The sequence below is a fragment of the Chlamydotis macqueenii genome, chromosome 3 (assembly GCF_036417535.1).
Source record: "Chlamydotis macqueenii isolate bChlMac1 chromosome 3, bChlMac1.mat, whole genome shotgun sequence".
Classification (NCBI taxonomy): domain Eukaryota; kingdom Metazoa; phylum Chordata; class Aves; order Otidiformes; family Otididae; genus Chlamydotis; species Chlamydotis macqueenii.
Genome location: NC_141558.1, coordinates 88,549,411 through 88,565,013, shown reverse-complemented (window position 1 = coordinate 88,565,013; position 15,603 = coordinate 88,549,411). Strand labels below are relative to the sequence as shown.

The following is a 15,603-nucleotide window of genomic DNA, read 5'->3' as shown; positions in this document are numbered from 1 at the left end:
AGAGACCTAAATATAGAAATATTTTAAATCTGATGTCATGTTGCATTCCCAGGTTCTCTGTGAATTGTTCCAGTCCTCTCCTCAGCGTGGGAACCTCCCAACCTCTGGAAATATTTCAGGATTTATTAGGAGGCTTTTTTTGCAGCTGATGCTAGAGGATGAGAAAGTGACTTTGTTTCTTCAGTCCCCGTGTCCAGTAAGGATTTTTGATAACTGTATGGTGAATATGGAATAGATTTAGCCTTAAAAAAAAAAAATTAAAAAAAATCTGAGTATATTCAACTTTGAAATGTCAGGTGGCAACTTTTCCTATAGTACACACTGTGGAATTTTGGAAAGAAATATGTTGGTGAATTGTAACTCAGCAGTTTAAAAGACAATTTAAGACACTGTTGTAAAACAAAGCCATCTTATTGAAAATATACTGCTTCAGAAAGAACTGATGACTGAAATTTATTTTATGTAAGACTTGTTAGTAATATTCTTACGCATTAGCTGCAAATCTAGATACAAGTTCTAGTCCTTCCAGCAGTTTCATTGAGGCACAGTCGTAGTTTTGATGCTTCAAAATTGGCAGAGATCCTTCAGCATTAGCCAAAACACCATGAATAAATTTCAGTGACAAATACTTGACTTATGCTTTTATACTTCCACATGCTTCACCATAACACAGAATTATAATGACTGAAGTGCTATGCTCCCAACTGAAGACTGAATAAAGAAATAAAGGAAAAAATAGAAGTTATTAAAAAAATCTGATACTCCCATACAAGGAAAAATTATTTTCTGCTTTGGTTTCGTGGCTGTTCTTGCTGCATCTCAGAAGTAAAGTACTACATGAGATACATAACAGGGAAACTGACTCAGATAGTGTAAAATGGAAAAGGAGGAACAAATACAGGTTTAACACAAACATTTAAATGTTTTGTTCAAACCTGGCTGAGGTGAATTATTAACAGATTTTTACAGAATGCTACTAGTTATGTAAAAGCAGAAAAAATATCTTGAAAAGAAGTTGTCAGTTTCTTCTATTAAAAACACCAGTAAACAATCTGTCTGTTATTCCTGAGAAGATGATTCTAACATCCAGAGAGAAACCTTGAAAAATAGTGTGGATGTGCAGCATATACTTCTAGTATATCCAACAACATAACCTTTCAAAGATTGAATCCCCATTTTTGTCTCTTAAGTTCTTGCCAAACCTGTATTTTATAAGGTAAATTCTGATTGTCATCAAGTATTAAATTTATTTGATAATATTGCAAAGCAATAAATTGGTTCTGTATGTGAATATGATGATAGGAGGAAGGGGACCACTGGCACTCTCATTGCAGAAACGTCTGTAGAAAGTTACTGCAAGCAGAGAGTGATAGAAAATCTGAACAGAGTTCAGGCTAAAATATTTAAAATATGATATGTTAAAATATTTGAAATGTTTTAGCTAGTAACAACTTAGTTACCCATGATAATAGCAAAAAGTAGATATTAAATCTAGAATAAACATCATCTTCAAGTCCGGGCAGTAGAGAAATGACATCTTTCTCTACTCCAAGTATATTGTGGTTTTCCTAAGTTAATTTCAGAATTAAGTTTTAATTTCCTAAATAATTGCAAGTCTCAGACACTCAATTTTTCTCTCACATACAGCTATATAAAATTATTGTATTTTTAAAAACAAATATGGTATCATATGTTTCTGATCCTAAAAATATCCTAGGCTTTTGAAGCAAATTATTTTGAGTTAAAAATTTAGGCATCCTAATTTGATGCATTTTTACTGTATACCTCCAAAGGTGAAGGATATCTCAGTTTTCTTTTTAGTGCACAAAAGATGTAACTTTATTTTGCTGAGGTGAGTTTATAAGATTTTAGCATTTTAACTTATTTCTGAGTGTTAAAGTAGTGTTAAATGTTGTCTGTTTTTCCTTTCAGCTGTACAAAGGTAGAATTAATGCTACTAGTCATGTAATCCAACATCCAATGTATGGAGCTGGACACAAATTTCGTACTCTTCATTTGCCTGTCTCAACAACTCTAGCAGAGGTTCTTGATCGCGTGTCAGGCAAGTTTGCAATAGTTCATGGGGGTATTTTAAGATAGTTTCAAAAAAAATTAAAAAAAAAATCCACATAAATCAAGTTTGTCTAAGATACATATTTACAGTGTTCGTCGGTAATTGCTGAATATGAAACAATGGTTTAAGCTGTAAGCTTTTGCTTATGACTTATATTTTCTATGTAAAATACACTTTTACTGGTCAAATAGTATTTTTTCCTTCTATAAAACCCATGTGGTGAAGGTGGGGGTTTTGTTTTGTTCTTTTGTTATTTGGCTGGAGGTCTGTTGGTTGGTTGTTTTGGGTTTTTTTTGTTTGCTTTTTGGTATTAATGTGTTCTCAAAGCTCTCACTGGATATATACAAGACCATACAAATGATGCTGCAAATATCAGTCTTTAAGATGCCCTGTCTTTCATCCAGTCACTTAAATTTTCCCAAATTATGTCAGTTAAATGTCCTGGAACTTAAAATTTAATCTCAAGATGGCGATGAAATAGTGTTGCTATGAAAAGAGCATTAATGAAGACTCCATCTAATTTCTGTGGTTATGCATTTGCCTATTATATAAACATTTGACATTGCTTACTAAATGGAGATTGAAAACTATAATTTACTTTTAGAGATGAATTTTGAAATTATGTACAGTGAGAGGATAACGTTAAAGCATGAATTTATTTGTCCATTTTTTTAAAGTTCAGTACCTGCAGTTATCCTACTTGAATATGCATGGAGAGATGAACCCTTCTGTACGGGACTCTGTTGACCAGGCCTCCACAGACCATAGTACAAATTTTGACACCGGAATAGTAGATGTATTAATCTTAAAATGAATCCTACCTTGATCTTTAGTGTTTATTTAATACTTTAGAACATAGAGTTCTATGTTAAAGATTAGCTTTATTTTTTTTTAAATGTAGTTAAAGAGTGGAATTCGTACTAAAGGTGTCATGTCCATGCCAGAGCTCTCTAGGTAAAACCAGGCAAGATGCAAGTTAATTCTCCTTAGGTAAGAAATAGAGCAAAATTTGTTAGGTCATGTTATGTCAAAAATCAGTTTTAAGCATGTCAAATTGACAAAAAATAAATAAATTTTTTAAAATTTTTAAAAGTAAGAAAAGGAAAAAAAGCCCAGCACTTCCTCTTTACTCTTAAGATGTGGTTGTCGGTAATACCAAAGAAAAGTCAAAGAGCATCACAGCAATTATGATTTTACAGATGTGTACTGAATTGTGTGCACTTAGCTGCACGCATATCTGACTAGTATGTATGTTCTTATATGTAGATATATTTGTGTGTATATTTTGGAACTCTTTGTAGATCATCTTTAATTTCTGAAGCAAATCTTCGTGGAGTTCAGAGGAACTATTGCATTTTTTTTATATCTACTGAAGGTCTTTACATCGAAATTGTTAATAAATTCATTAGAGCAATAAGTATGTTACCTAGGAAGTTGATAGAAGTACTGTAAAGATATTTGGCAGAGTACTGGATAGAACAAGATGTGCTTTGGGATTTAATTAAGAAATAGCGAAGCCTAGAAAAATGCTTGATGCTTATTTATTAGGGAATAGTTTACTATTTCTGATGGAATTCTATATTCATTTATTGTCCAGACATGTTCATGTGTGGAATATGACCAAAGTCTTTTAGATCCTTGTGCAGTTTATGGTCAGATTTACTATAATGGGTGGGGTGGTCCCTGCGTATGAGGTAGGAATCAGTTGTTGAGCAGTGGCATAAACTGTACTGAATGGCTGCCGTAGTAGTATATTGCGGTCAACTTGATAGCCAGTGCTAATAGGGACTGGGGAGGGGAACATGATGATGTGGTGTACTGCAGTGCCTGTAATCGACACTGATCAAATGCTGACTGTGTAGGACACCATAACTTTGGATTTTGCTACAAAATTGTTATTCCTCAGCTTAACTCTCATTTTAAATTGGAAGAATTAATTCTGGAAAAGTTCAAGTTCTTATATGTTTCCATCCCTCATCTAATGTGATTTCTGATTGTATTGAAAGTTTTGTGGTACTTGTATATCATTTCGTTAAGTCCATAGTTAGGACATAGTAAAGATGACTTGAATATATGAGGAGTAAACTGTGTATTTGGGATGACAGGGAGAGAGAAGAGATGGATTGGGTGTGGAAAGGAAGAAAACACTGCCACCACTGCAACAGTGGGAAGTTGTGAAGATCCTATGTAGGGGCTGTTCCTTGGCTTAACTTCTTTTTTTTCTCAACTATGCTGTTAGTGTCTCAAATTGGTCATGTCATACTTTCTGCAAAAATAAATCAGAATAAGCATGTTAATTTCATACTTTTTCTCCCAGCCTTTAAAAAAAGGGAGGGGCGGGGAGCATCTAAAATCCTTGCTAAATCTGCTGCTCACATCACTTCATCTGCTTATCGCTGCAGATAGGATTGTTTAGGATGAGAACCAGTTGTTTTGTATTTCATTCACCTTAGTCTTAAGCTACTGGTCTTAGCTGATCAGGAAAATTGAACAACAAATCTGAGTATTACCTGAGTAAATACCATTACTTAAGCATCCTTAATAATTTTATTAATGACCTTTACATTTTTCAGCAGTAAATGGGTATTCAGTCCATAGGACCAAAGTAGAGCAACTCTAAAGTTTAATAATAATAATAATCAGAATTTTTTTTAAAACCAACCTCTAGTCTAAAATATATAATTTTAAAAAATATTTTTATATATACAGTGCATGTGTGAATGTTGGGTCCTGAGTAGCAGCAGTTGCACACTCTCTATATTCTTTATGTTTACACTACTGTCTAACACAGACATAACCAATGTCTTCAGGCACAAATTGTAATATATTTTCAAGCAGGTCAACCGTATCTCTTTCAGCACCTCGCCCACTGGTGGTGTAACTGTTAAAGGTAGCTGGATGGTACTTGTAGGTTTTGAGTCTGTGGTTATAGCTTAAGGCTGCTGTGGCTATGTGAAAACAAGTTACTGCTCAGAAGGAATTAGAGAATTATTTGGCCTTTTTGGGGCCAGTGTTGTACCTGACAAGGTGTGAAATGATCCACTGTCACCAGTAATCAAAGATTTAATAGTTGTTTGGTGGTATCTGTGATCTGCACTAATGATTGAAGCAAAGTGGTTTAACTGCAGTAATCTAATGTTCACTTAGGCAAACGGCACAAGGTTGGGATGTGTAATGTACTTTACACATCTTCCAGTTTCAAGGAAACAATCATACTGGCCAGTTTGGAAGTTGAACCTGTATATAACACTAGGTACCCAATCCTAAATACAACAATTTGTTTAAATAAGTCTACAGGTGTCCTTAAAAAAAGTTTTATATTGTTTTTGTTGGGGTTTTTTGGTGTTTTGATGAGGTTTTTTGGTGTTTTGTTTTTATTGGTGGGGAGGTTTTTTGTTTTTATTTGTTTTGTTTCATCTCATTTTTGGTTGTTTGCAGTGGTGTTTTAACATGAATACACTTGACTCATCAGGTAAAGATTTTAAGTTGTTACAGTTTTAAATCCTCAGAGAACAGGTTTTTCGGGGAAGAAGGGACCAGAATTACCATGATAGCTTAGTTCATAGGTGCTTACAAGACTATTACTGCCTGGGATGGAACTCTAAGCCACTAAAATCATTGAGAATAACGTTGTTAACAGCCTAGAAACTGTAACAAAATCAACTTGATATCTTGAAATGCCTTTTTCTCCTCTTATTTTTCCCTCTATAGATACACCCAGTATCACAGCTAAGCTAATTAATGAACAGAAGGAAGATAAAGAAAAAAAGAACTATGAAGAGAAAGAAAAAGTTAAAGCAGAAAATGGATTTCAGGACAGTTACAGTGTTGTTGTTGCTTCTGGTATGTTTTTTTTTCTCCCTTTCATCTTCGGAAAAATGGATCTTTCTGGTATGGGGGGGACAGGGGAATCATATCTACCAACAATTCTTTTTGTTACTAATCATGGTTAGAAAAACTGTAGAGCCCAATTAATCTAACTGGCTATTAGGCAGCAAAGATTGTTTCCTGGTAGAAGTGCTGCCTCTAGCAGATGGTATATTTTGACAAACTTATACCTAAATGTATGTGTCAGTGATAATGTTGTGGATGCTGTTGCTAGTGCATTTTACAGGACTTTGTAGACACATACCTGAAGCTTAGATTATATGGCAATATATTAGTATTTGTGTACTATTATTGTGGTATTACTACCTCTACCTTTTTGCAGTGGCTGGTGCATCAGAGTTTGATCACCTACTCCCACAATATGTTTTGGAAATAAAAGGATCCCTATACTTTGCATAACAACTGGTGGTACTCTGCTAAAAACTGTCAAATGGAGATGTAAGCATGAAACCATGTTATTCCACTTGGAAACCACACATACAGGATTTTCTTCCAAAGCATTCGCCTTCTAAAAACTAATGTGAAGATCCTTCTGAAGTAATTCATGTAAACCCTTCTTGAAAACTGCTGTGAAGGTTATAGATTGAACATAGCGATTTAGCAACGCTAGTAGAAGATTATAGTTAGATGGTGGCTGTGGAGATCATTAGTCAAAAGTTCTGCTGTGTGTGTGAGAGAGATTAGTGAACTTCAAACTACCCTTTTCCCATGTAGCTTTCTGCCTTCATTGAGCTACCTCAATTTCATTTACACTTCATGAAGCATGAAGAAGAGATGCTGATTTCCTTTGACTTCTGGCACCAATATTTCTTAAACTTTTTATTTCAGACTTTTAGATGTAGATATAACTCTCAACTCAAGTATTGAATAGGACAGCAGTTTCATGGATCTTCGTATATATTTAAAGCAACATGACTGATTATTTACAGCATCTTTATCTGGAAGGATATTTGCAGTAGGTGCCACTTAAACAGGGTAAACATGTTTTCCTAAGATCTAAAATATTAATAGGTCCAAGTGAAGGGTTAAAATATGAATGAAGAATCTGGGAAGATATAAAGCAATATACCAGGGCATAGCATAATCAACCCTGTCTCATACCAGTTGCTTCTCTGCTTGGTATAGCCCATTCCCTATTTAGAAAGAAGCAGACTTAAGTTTTTCATTCTTGCTTGTATTTTTTCCAGTTACTTAAAACAATTTAAATGTAAGCTTAATTCATTTGCATTTGTTTTTTCTACCTGTTTGTGAAATCTTTTCTGCTTTTGTCTTTATCTTTTAATATATTCTGGTGTTTTTTAGTGTTCTCTGAGGCTCATGTAAGCCAGTATTTAACTTGTTTCCTACTGGTAAAATTAAGAGAGAGTAGAGATGGTATTTTGGGCCTGATTTTCCTGAGATAAGCTAGCTTAGTATACTGAGATTATTGGAGAATGTGTTGCACATTATAGCTGCTCCTACTAATCAGCTGATACCAGAGTGTATTATAGCATTTCAGGTATGGATGTTGTTAGTTTTCCAGCTGCTCTTGGCTGATTATGAGGCAGTAGTTGTATGAATCTTCGTATATTAACCTGCTGACTTTTTTACTTGTTCTGTCACCTGCGTAGAAGGGTACATAACAGTAGTATAATTTCACTGTTCCACAAGTCAACTTAAGCTGTCCCAAAATACATCTGTCTTGCTGTATAAGCTCAGTAAGCTTTTATGTTCTTATTCTACCTTTTAATTGTAATCTAGTGCTTACTTTAAAGGTTTTGACCTAGGCAACTTTAAAAGCACTTTCAAAGACACCTTTCATCACGTGTGCTCCATCACGTCAGTGCTCCAGCTGAAGTCACATTCGTAGGTTGTTATCTATTGTTTGCCTGCTGAAATGTCTGTTAGACAATTTTTGCCTTTCTTGCTTTTAATTGAAGAAATAACCTGAAACTTTTACCATAGGGCCCATTGCTAGACAGACTCTTTAATTAAGTTTAAGAGCAGAATCAGAATATTTTTTTACCTTTTTTTTTATGAGTAATATGGTCTAGTACAGTTACAGTTTGGTTTATATTGGGGGCTTGGGAGGATGCACAGCCTTGTAACTGTAAAAATAATGGGATTATATCCAAATATATTTTATACATTAATACTATTCTGATACTTAATTTGCCAGTTCTGAAAAGTTTGAGTTTTTTGCTATCATTGAAGATATTGAATACATTGCATCTTGGCTAGCTGAGGTTAATAAATACCAGAATAACTTTGAATTTTTCACTCCTGTACTAGGTTTGAAATCTCAGTCAAAAAGAGCTGTTTCATCCACTCCTCCACGTCCACCATCAAGGCGAGGAAGAGTGATGGCGGATAAAGTAGGTACCTCTTCCTCAGGAGGAGAATCTTCCAGCAAGACCATTAGTGTTCCAGTCTTTCACCTATACCATAAACTTCTACCAGGTAGCTTTAATAACTGTTTTTAAACTTCAAAATTACGGTCTTTTTCAGTGGCTGATACATCATTAGAAAGTAGATGTAATGCTAATGGACATCTTTGTCTTTTTATTCAGCATCTTGAAGTGTAGAGTCCTTGTGGGTTGGGTAACAACTTCCAGCTGGAAGTGAAGCATTGTGACATCAAGAGGCTTGACAAAAAATAAGAATTATGCTGATCTTCCGTGAAGTTTAGTTCCTTATTCCTAAACAAATTCTCAAAAACTTTTCCAGTTTCACTCAGAAATAAAAGGGGAGTGGGTTTGTAAGGTGACTGACATTTTCTTTGACCTGCAAGGCAGAATTAAACTGGTATTTGTGCCCTGTTATTTAATGTTCTGAGAGGGCAGCTAGCTTGCATTGCTTTCTGGAAGGCTGACTTGTCAGCTCAGGCATATTCTTGCATTCCATAATACTTGTGTTTTCAAAAAATGCAGGTCTTAAGCAGTTAGTCATGTTTTACGTATAGGAGATATGGACTCACATTTTATCAGGTATCTGGACAAAGCTGGTGGCAATGTTGTAGTTGGGGCATAGAGAGATCTCTCTCCTATAGCGAGATTGGTGTGACAGGAATTCTTAACCTTAAATCATACATAAAGAACAGGATCCTCTGGCAAGTATTAGAGGGATCGTATACTTGGGTTAAAATATCTGAAATTGGTACAGTTAATGCTACTATTTTGGAAAGAAGGTCAAAACTCAGTGCCTGTTTCAATATCTAACTGGTAAAGATTGGCTATCTACTAATGGTAGTGTAGAGCATTCCATATTTGTGATCTGGCTGATCACACGTCTTATGCAACAGCCAGTTGTTATAAAAAAGGCCATGGAAAGCAGAACCAGTGACTGAAAAAAAAGGGCGGAAAACTTCTTCACTTGCACAATAGCAAGACATTTTTAATTTTAATTTCTTAAGACACCATCTTTCATTGAAGAAACAGATTGCTACTGAAGACCTTCCTGGAACTTGTGTTACTTAATTAAGTACCGTCAAGATTAAATGGGTTTGCTAAGTGTGTTATATGACCCAACTCAAAAACGTTCCACATTGTATGGAAGTCTGCTTGTTATCAGGGAAAAATTGTTCTGCCTTGGGAGTAACTTGTAATTTCAGAGAAGAACATATTCTTCGTAAATGAAAGAGTGGCCAAAATCTTGATTTCAGTAATCAGTTTGGTCTGTATTGCATGTGCATTTCAAGTTTGCATTACTGCTGAGAAAAGCATTCCTGACTGTCCCATTCTTTTTTTTTCTTGCTGAGTTGTGTCCCGACACAAGAGTAGTGAGCTGTGCTTGGGCCTAATAGGACTCAAAAAGAATTGCAAGTTTCTTTGTTTTCCACTTTTTTCCCCTTCAGCCATTTTACGTTATGGTCACACACTTTTATGCCACCATGGTTCAAACGTGATGCAGGGATGGGGTTTAATACTAGGGGAAAGGCTTAAAATGCACGTCAAACTACAGCCTCAACCATTTGTTAAGTATGCCAAGTGCTTGGACTCTCAACATAGAGCTGGCTTAGGGAATGTTGCTATGGTTCTTTGATAGTTGGTTCCAAACTGATGGAGCCCCTTTTCCCAAGAGAACAAATGTCAAAATTAAAGCCTTAGTCTGGAGACAGATAATACTTAGTCTAGTTGGTGTCTGTGGTACAAGTAATGAATAGCACCTGGACATGTATGTTAAAAAAACCCAATCATAATTTTCCTCTCTGACTCTACGCTATTGTTGTTTAGGCCAACCATTACCAGCTGAAATGACGCTTGCCCAGCTTCTGACTCTGCTGTATGACCATAAACTCCCTCAAGGATACCGATCAATAGATTTGACAGTTAAGCTTGGTTCCAAAGTCATTTCAGATGCAAGCTTATCAAAAACAGACTCATTTAAACGTCTTCACACAGAAAAAGGTGAGTGTTCTTACTTTTTTTTTTATGTCTTCCTTTTAAAAATGCTTTTATTTTGGACAAAAATGGCTTTGATTTTCCTGGTAAGAAACAGCAGTTTTCTATATTTTCTTGGGTGTCAGCCATTCTCTACATGTGCTAAACTTTGTGATAAGGAAAAAGTTCATTGCCTGTCTTTAGGTTGCATCTACTAGATGCACCAAAATGATTGTTCTGCTTTCACTTTTCTTTCTTCTTTGTAGTGTTCTATATGATATGATTATATAGAATCATAGAATGTTTGGGTTGGAAGGGACCTTTAAAGGTCATCCAGTCCAACTCCCCTGAAGTGAGCAGGGACATCTTTGACTAGATCAGGTTGCTTAGAGCTTCATCCAACCTGGCCTTGAATGCTTCCAGGGATGGGGCATCTACCACCTCGCTGGGCAACCTATTCCAGTGTTCTACCACCCGCATTGTAAAAAATTTTTTTCCTAATATCTAATCTAAATCTACCTCCCTCTATTTTGAAATCGTTGCCCCTTGTCCTGTCACAACAGGTCCTACTGAAGAGTGTCTCCCCATCTTTCCTGTAGGCCCCCTTGAGGTACTGGAGTACTGGAATATGATTGTATAGATACCATGTATTTTATTTCTGACATGTATACCACTTTTCTGTAGTAAGTGTTTGTGCTGATAACCAGGGCAGATTAAGTAATGCAGGAGTTCTTTGAAACCTTATGAGTTATAAAACCTGTGAAAATTTTTGTTGTGGCAACTTGGATACTTAAATGCTTCTTTAAAAATGGGAGTTATCCTCAAGCCCATCTAAGCAGGTCTTGTAACTCTAGCTTTTAAAAACATTATTTTTAAGATTTTCTAAATTGGTCTGTTTATTGCTGAGGTTTTCTCTAATTGCTTGGTATCTACTTACTCATAGTGCTGGGGAAAGGAAGGAGGAGCTGTATCACAGGAATCGGTTTTGAAATATTTGGTATCATTCCTTTAGGGAAGGACTTAGAGGAATGGGAGCTTGAAATTAAGCTGAGGTGATCTGGTGATCACCAGCTTGCTGACACAGCATGGAATTACAAAATTAATCATTCAACTAATTTGAGAGAGGCTTCTTGTAAAAACTGTTGTCTTTAGACAGTCTCCTTCTAAAAGAAATTATAAGAAACAGAGAGAATTGTTGAGGGGAAAAAAGTCTGGTTTCTTACTATCTGGTCTGAGCTAAGTATTTTGTGACTCCGTGTGATGGCTGGATATAAAGATCTCTCACAGTATTGAGAGGCCTTTCTCTTTCAAATAATGTTTTTATTTTGCTGTTTATTTAAATTCTAAACATAAAATAAATGTTTTTCTATTTGAATGAAACTCAAAAATCATTAGAGGAGGTTCAGTTTAGTAGTGTTGCATGTGAAAACATGATGGTCCTCTTTGAACTTTTATTAAGTTATTAAGTTACTAGGCTTCTTTTTTTAAACTTGAGACTACTACTTTTGAAAATTTGAATTTGTCATTACAAATCCATTCATCTATGGTGCTATACAGTAAAATATTAGTAACATTCATGTGTCTCACAATCGCCACTCATCAGTTACGAGGTTTAGTGCTACTGATTTTTTGTTACTAGATATTAGTATCTGTAGAAATCATTCTTACATATCAGTATTTCCTTACTTGCTACTTAAAGTAGACTTTTTTTATCTGTGGTGGATAGATTTTATAGCTTCACATGGTATCTCTAGAGCTGCATTTACTACTATTGTCCTTGAGGAAAAGTGTCATTTATATTTTTTTTCTGTTTGCTTCAATGCCTTTGAGATCAGCAGTTTTACATAGCTGAAGTGCATGACTTCACTGAAAACTTGCAGAACATCCATGGAGGTGAAATTATTTAAATTGGATTATAAGATGATTAACTAAAGCAAGTACTGGAGAAGCATACTTAAGTGTAACTCCTTGCAACAGTATTTAAGATATGAAAGGATTATATTGAGTGCATTATATTTGCACTCATAGTAAAAGTACCTATATGCTATATGTCTGTATGCTTACTCACTGACAACATATTGCTCAACTGTCTTTTGCAGGGAAGCATCTGGCCTTAGTGAATTTTTTTATTAATTCTGAATGTCTGTGTGTGTCTATTTCTTGTTTTCCTTCTTTGGGAAGGCTTATAGTTTTTTACACTGTAAAACAGTGTAAAATAGAGGGGTGAGTCTTCCTTCAAAATCTTTATTTTGAAATTTTCTTTATCAAGGAAATCTAACCTTTTTTGTGCTCTGCTCAATTCATGTCATCGCAAGCAATTGAACTGTAAATCATGCTCAGCGTAGCATGGTGGAGTCCTCCACATGTCTGACAGCAGGTGGTCCCTCGCTGAGACCAGCATGTTTGCGGACATCCTCACCCACTATCTGTGGTGTACTTTCACAGAAGTGGTTTCTGTCCATATCCTTATGAACAGTAGATGTCAAAGCCATATGTACTCAAAGTGTTGTTGTGTTTGGGCTCTTTCTTACAAGGATTATCCTGCTTTGGAAGTGTATGTGACCTTTTCTATTTCTCATAATCCTTCGGGCTGAATTAAAGAGAACTGATGTACATGCTCCTGCATATCCCTGATTTGAGCTTAGTAAATCTAATACTTTGATCACGTTGCTCTGTAGCTATGTGTACCTCCCACAAGATGTCCTTGTAACCTGTGCTTCTTTTAAAAGTTGAGATTTAGGATGTGGAAAGACCTGCTGTTTCCTATTCCCTTTCATAGTAGGGAAGAACAGGTCTTAAAAGATAAAGTATTTGTCGTTAAAAGTTAAAAAAAAAAAAGGTTAGTTTTAGTAGCTGCATGCATTGTGCTTTCATGTGCTTCTGTGTTTTTGAAAGTATATAATAAATGACAGCATGTGTCCATACAAACATTTTAAGTATAATAGTGGATTTTCAGCTGAGCGTCAGACTGCTCACATACTGAGACCACTTGGTCTTTGCTGCTCTTTGAAGTGGGTATGCTGTGAAGGCTTTGAGGACCACTGTGTTATAAAATTTAACAACATAATCTTCAATACAGATTCTTTAGCTGAAATAAGTTGAATATTCGCTGTGAAGTTTGCCTCTGGCAATGAACGGAGGGTTAATTTTTGGCAAAATGAATTGTGGTAGGGTTCTGTATATACAGTTTGTATGCATCATTGCATAAAATGATTGGGGTTTATGTCTATTGTAGACGGTATTACAATGCTTAGTCATAAACTGGGAGGATGGAGGCTAGTAGAATGTTAAAGATAGAGATCTTGATCTTTTTTTATGGGGAATAGAATTAAATTTCACAGCTTTGTCAGGGGGATATTTTGACACCTCACAGAGAGGAGATACAAGAATGGTAGTTGTGGTAAGTGATAGGTGATAGGACTTTATGGATAGTGAGTTAAACAATGGGAGAGGGGAAACAAAAAAGTCTTGTTCAGCATTTTTGAGGAAAAAGCAAGACTACTTTAAGGCTGTCTTTCCTTTCTTCAATTATGAACTCTTTATCAGAGTAACGAACCTACTCTTACCTCTTAGATGAAAAACAGTGTTAAAAATGTCATACTTCCAAAGTTAACAAAATTTTGAAGGCATATATCAAATTCTAGTAAAACATAAAATTCTAATAATTAACATGTAACCCTTTACAAATAATCACAAGTTATGACATGGATCTGCCATCGCTGGCAAAAGGTACTACGAATACTTTTATTTTGATACTTTTGTACTCGTTCATTTCAAGTTCTTGATTCAGGTTTTGCTTAAGAAAAAGCTACTTTTGAAATATACTTTTAAGTGAGAATGAAGAAATAAACACAATATTGATGATGATGTATTAATTTCTTTTCCCCCTATGTTTTTGTAGAACATGTAGATTTACTGGGGCCTTGCCCTGAAGATGAAGCCATCAGTCCTGGGGATGAGTGTATGGATGCGGTGCTAGATGAATCACTTCTTGAAACCTGTCCCATTCAGTCTCCGCTGCAAGTTTTTGCAGGAATGGGTGGATTGGCCCTCATTGCAGAGAGACTCCCTATGCTTTATCCCGATGTAATTCAGCAAGTGAGTGAAAAAATCAGTGTAGAAAAACCTGCTGAGAGTGGTTTGTTTGTTTAACGGCAGTATTTTCCTCATATTTCTCTGTGGTTCAGTTTGAGATCTCAGTTATGTGAGCAAGCCGCTTTAAAGTAAGCGAGTGCATAACTCTGCAGCCCAGTCCAGCTATACGTGCTGCCTCAATGTACATACTATAGGCTGCTTGGGTCTCCGTGTCCTTCTGGAACAAATGCACAGATTCAGTGTTGCTGCTTGCCTTGCTTCTGTTAGTTCATAAAATATCTTGGAGGGTGCAGTAACATGAAGTTGCTGATGTACTATAAAGCCATACTTGCTTATCATTGAATTGCACATGTAAATGTACCCTCAGAGGCTTTTTTATGATTAAGTGAAATTCAGTTTTCAAAGCAGATTATAGAATTTTATTTTAGCTTTATTATTTTAAATAATAAATAACTGTAAAATCTAAATTCTCTTTGTAATCATAAATTATATATCTAAAATAAAATTATATAATAAATAATATATGATATTTATTTGTATACTTATTATTATAATTATGTATAAAATTTAACTGGAGGTGCTGATATGCTTTTCAAAAGTGTCAATAGTGACATTAGTGTGGAATTACTCCTTTGGCTGCTGTTCTAGGTACACAGTCTTTATTTAAAAGTGAATAAATAACCTATGAATTATTCAAATTCTATTTGGCCATATTTTTGAAAATTTTGACTGATATCCTTAAGAGGAAAATTGTGAATATTTATTCCCTTTGAAATTAAGTTATCTTGAGTTAAGGGTGCTGTTCAGCACCCTGACTGCAAAACTATGGCAGGAATAGGAGACCTGTAGTGAGACCAGGTAATTAGTATGAATCCTTTGTAAATAGTTCTGTGAAGATGTGTTAGACGTCTAGTATCAAGCTTGTCCAAAACTTAAAAGTTAAGGAAATGTGTTCACATAAGCAATTACTGTATTTTAAAATCCAAGAGAGATAACGTGCACTCTGTGTTGAAGAAGACTGATTAATGGAATTCAGCAACAGATGAAAGGCAGCCTATGACCATGGGAAATTTCATCTTTTTTTCTTTTTTTTTATAGTCCTAGGAAGTTATTTTCTTTTCACAATTTTTTTTTTTTTTGCTTGAGATATAAGTTTGTATTCAAATACTGAATAAGAATTCTGTGATC

The 15,603-nt window shown here is 35.2% G+C and overlaps 1 protein-coding gene across 3 annotated transcripts in view; it reads left to right on the top strand.

Annotated features, from left to right (window-relative positions):
- BIRC6 (baculoviral IAP repeat containing 6) overlaps positions 1–15,603 on the top strand; it is a 185,713-nt gene that overhangs the window by 106,104 nt on the left and 64,006 nt on the right. For all 3 annotated transcript variants that reach the window (XM_086743675.1, XM_086743674.1, XM_086743673.1), the window contains exons 56-61: positions 53–196; positions 1,933–2,062; positions 5,786–5,917; positions 8,234–8,401; positions 10,174–10,347; positions 14,222–14,418. In XM_086743675.1, coding sequence (XP_086599801.1) covers positions 53–196; positions 1,933–2,062; positions 5,786–5,917; positions 8,234–8,401; positions 10,174–10,347; positions 14,222–14,418 — 945 coding nt within the window. The remainder of the gene's footprint in view (positions 1–52; positions 197–1,932; positions 2,063–5,785; positions 5,918–8,233; positions 8,402–10,173; positions 10,348–14,221; positions 14,419–15,603) is intronic.